The 4,500-nt window shown below is 29.7% G+C and overlaps 1 protein-coding gene across 5 annotated transcripts in view; it reads right to left on the bottom strand.

Moving 5' to 3' along the window:
- LOC106467101 (coiled-coil domain-containing protein 125-like) overlaps window positions 1-4,500 on the bottom strand; it is a 118,271-nt gene that overhangs the window by 28,775 nt on the left and 84,996 nt on the right. For all 5 annotated transcript variants that reach the window (XM_013927421.2, XM_022395221.1, XM_022395224.1 and 2 more), the window contains exon 9: window positions 2,670-2,767. In XM_013927421.2, the coding sequence (XP_013782875.1) occupies window positions 2,670-2,767 (98 nt within the window). The remainder of the gene's footprint in view (window positions 1-2,669; window positions 2,768-4,500) is intronic.

Raw genomic sequence — 4,500 nt, 5'->3', positions numbered from 1 at the left:
AAACCGTAAAAGCCTCGGCCACACATTCCCATTCATGTAGTGGGGTGAAGAGAAACACAGATATATGATTAACCTAAATACCTACCATGTCCAAAAGAAAGAAAGAAAAAAATTCAATACATTCAATAAAATCCTTGTTACCTTTATGACGATACGATATCATGAGTAAATTTAAAGTGTAATAATGGAAATTTTGATGAGTTTAACTACAGTACAATTTTGCCTGAAATAATATATTCCATGAACAAAAATATTTTTCTGCATAATTTTAAGTTATCAAATGTGATCAACTCATGTGAAGAGTTGTTAATTAAAATTGCAAAAGTTTCAAATGTCTGGCACAAAGAAATTGTGCATTATCTACATATATAACTAGTTGAGAACAATAATGTAATCAAAAGTTTAGTATATGGTTTCACAGAACTCTTACTACTTATTGAAATTCAGAACAATAAATTCCTTGTTATCTTTGAAGATACAATATCTTGGATGAATGTTGTGAGTTTCAATACAGTACAGTTTATGTCTGTAAGAATTTATTCCATGAGCAAAATTATTGTTCTACATAATTTGAGATTAACAAATGTAAATAATGGTTGTGTGTTGCATATAGTACAATAATGTAATCATAAGTTACTGTGGTTCCATAGTACTCTACTACTGTTTATCTGCTGGTGAGATTTGGGCACATTTTTTGTTCTGTATTGCACATTTGAAGAAATAAACATATTCAATTTCAAAACTGTTGATGGGAAAGATCTAAACTGAATTATAACTAAATTCAAGAAAGACACTTTCACTCTTAAATGATTACAGCACATTATAAGAAATTTAGATGAAAGTGGTTTATCAAATATCAAGACACATGGTAGTGAGTCTTGCATACTAAAAAACAACGTGCAGGACACACTGTATGTTATTAACAGGAGTGACAGTTTAGCGATTTTACATCTTCTGTAGCCCGGACTGTGGTCATTCAAACTATTGGACCCTCATTTCACATATCAAATTTAAATTTTTCCATATTATTTAGTATTAAAAGCCATAATTTATTATCAACGGTTGCACAAAAAGAAGGTATTCAGATACACAATGTTAATCTCTTTTTTTTCCAAATATCAGCACTAGTATTCTGTAGCAATATTTCATTATCATGTTTGTTTGTCATTATAATAATAACTGTTACTGTCATATCTATTACTTATAGACTGTACGTTCTCACAAAATATTATTGATTTTACATTACAAATGAAATTAATGAAACGTTAGTGAATATGTTATATTCCATGCATGCTTGTAATAGTGTGGTCCATGTTTCTGTTGAGATCTGAGCTAATAAAAAAAACTTGAAACTTATTCTTGGTTCTTCGTTTTTTGTACTTGGGTTGACAATTTTGAATATTAAAGCGAGTGACAAGATATGACTATGATTATATCAATTTTTCAGACATTATTAGGTTTATATTACATAAATATTTTATAACCTATCCATATGTACAAGTATCTTGTAGGTTGATACCAACATTGATTCAAGGTCTGTTATCAACAACAGTCCAATGTTGTGCCAACCTATCTGACACTATTGGTGCAGCGCTGGGTAACAAAAGTGGGTCACCTTTGAGCCAATGAGCAGAATGACGTTGGTTCGACGTTGAGCCAAAAAACTATATATGGTGGGCCAACATTGGTGTCAAAACAAAGTAATATAAGCCTACCTTTTCATAATGATGTTGGTGCTGAAAAGAATAACCATTTAGAATACAAAATGTAGAATGTCCAGCAATTACTATAATTTAACTGAATTTCTAACTAAGCCAATAAATGGGCTAAAAAATTCCATTGCTTGTTAAGCGAAATTCCAATGATGGCAAACAATTAAAACCTGTCATATGAACATATGCCACAGAAATTCAGAAAATTTGAATCTTCTCTTTCTATTGGTTATAAATAATCCAACAGAAAATGTCAAAGAGAATTAATGGATATAATAAGAGGGGTATGGCATATGGGTTTGGCTTTGTTTAATGTTACATAAAGCTTGAACATAGAGGCTATATATAAACTTACATTATGGTACAAGTGTGTAACTTGTGCCAAACTCGAGCAATTCAGAGTAAAGAAGTGTCACGTGATAAAAAGAAGTGAAGACTGAGAATATATCTAAATATGTAATTAAAACTTGTATAACATTAAAATTTGAGTTATGAACTACATTCTGAAGCCAAGTTTATTGATACAGACTGATAATAGTTATTTGATTAAATTTTGAATATGATTCTATAAAAAACGCATAACAGAGTTAATTGTCAGTTGGTCTGAAGACACAACTGAGAAATAGCTAAGAACAACTGTTGAAACTGTAATCAAAAGCTTGTTTATTACAAAAAATAACAAGGAAGAGAAAACCTTGTTTTTAGGTATTAATAACTATCATTATTCATAATATTACACAAAATTTCTCATTATAAGGTTTACTGTTGTTTTTTTTTATGATTTTAGTACAGTGATACTTTACATCACTGCCTATCTTCAGAACTAATAGCAGAGAGCCTGTTGCTAGTATAGGAATAGGTAAGTCAATCAGAACTTAAATAGCTTAATTTCCCTAATATTTTACACTTTTTGCTAGATAAGTCTTAATTTCAAAACAACACATATTAGCAACATACCATCTCCACCAAGTCTTTCACTACCTCCTGTCTTTTTCTTCCTTCTTTAGGCTTTTGTTTCAAAATTCCATTTTTCAAAGAACCTTTATATTGTTCTTCTAGAGAATAAAGAAATTAATTTACTTAAAATATTGCTGAATTAAAAACAAAGTGACTTCAAATGCAAACAAATGACATTTTACCAAAATAAAGTGAGATCTCAATTTATCACATTCTACTGAAGAAAATCTTATCAAAGTGTACACCTCAATAAAAATATCAAAATACACAGCTTTTTGTATTATCATTATTTATATATATATATATCTAATAAGCCATTTGCTTCTTTGGCTTAAAGTAGGAAGTCTCAGAGGATCCTAGTACTCAATCACAAAGTGTGCCTTAGTGCAAAGTTGCAGTTGCAAGTATACAAGTCTCCTATAACTAAAATACTAAATTACTATACAACAAACAAATGGAAAAGTATATACGATACTACTACTACTACATACTGAGTTTTCACTGTTTATTTCAAGGCATCCATGCTCCCATGGTGTTTTTTTTGTATCCAGAAATATTTTGTATTTGAAAACACACAAATAAAACTTTAAAACCATTAATAAATACTTATTAGTAATTAAATTAAAAAACCCAAGACTTAAAATAAACTTTGTAGTCCTTATTTGATTATTCATGATATTATATACATGTCTGCACAATTCCAACCAACAGCATGTAAACAAAAATGAACTGGAATTGTAAAAAGACAATACATCAGCTCGGCAAGTTTGCTCTGCATCATTGCATACAGCATAACTGGACTGAAAGAACTTGTAGTATTTGACTTCCTTCACTTTCCTAGTTCGATTACATTTTCATAATAATAATAATATCTTGAACCTACAATGTAATAATTATTGTGACACATGACATAGAAAGGTACATTTCTATCACTCATAATATTTATGTTTTAAAACCAAAGAGGATACAAAATCTCTCTTTTACTTTTATATTTAAACATGAAACATTTAATTGTTGACAGTTTTCATTTAACTTACAAATATAATGTAAACTCATGCATGTAGGTTTGAAATTATAAAATTTTATTAGGATTACATTTTATCTCATCTTGTCATTGGTTTTATGTAACTTTTCAGATTCCCAGGTAAAATAATTTTATATTGTTTAATCAGATGTTTGTGTGGTGCAAAAGATCAATTTATCAGTACAATTACTAAGTGTTTTTGTTACTTATTAAATAAATACTTGAAACTGCAGTATAAACCTACTATTTTTAAACTGTGAAATATAATGGTAAATATTTTATTTTTGCTATTTAAAATTCAATGAAACCCTCTACTTGAAATGTGATTAACCAGATACCATTAAAAACTAAATATTTTCTATATAAAAAAAGCTGCTACACTTTCAAAGTTCTGCATACAAATTTTGCTGAGATACACCCACAAGAATTACAGAATTTAGCAAGTTCCTTATCTAAGTTTAGCTATGTTGCCACTACAGGTACCTCTTAGAATACTTCAATTCTCCAGTAGAACATTGTTGTTGTGGGACTAGAAGTTGCAACAATAGATCTCACACTTGGAACACTTTAGAACATTTTAGCCAAGTAAGCAGCAGTAAGTTGCAACAATAGATCTCACACTTGGATCACTTTAGAACATTGTAGCCAAGTAAGCAGCAGTAAGCTGCAACAATAGATCTCACACTTGGAACACTTTAGAACATTGTTACGAACCGAAGGTAAGTTCTAGCGTAAGTTAAGTTAGACTAACCTATAGGACTTACTCCTAACTTGGTAACAAACTTTAGAAACATTGTACGTCCTAAA

Source organism: Limulus polyphemus, unplaced genomic scaffold (genome assembly GCF_000517525.1).
Source record: "Limulus polyphemus unplaced genomic scaffold, Limulus_polyphemus-2.1.2 Scaffold2489, whole genome shotgun sequence".
In the NCBI taxonomy this organism is placed as follows: domain Eukaryota; kingdom Metazoa; phylum Arthropoda; class Merostomata; order Xiphosura; family Limulidae; genus Limulus; species Limulus polyphemus.
Note: the sequence above shows the minus strand (reverse complement) of the source record. Positions and strands in the feature narration are given on the sequence as shown.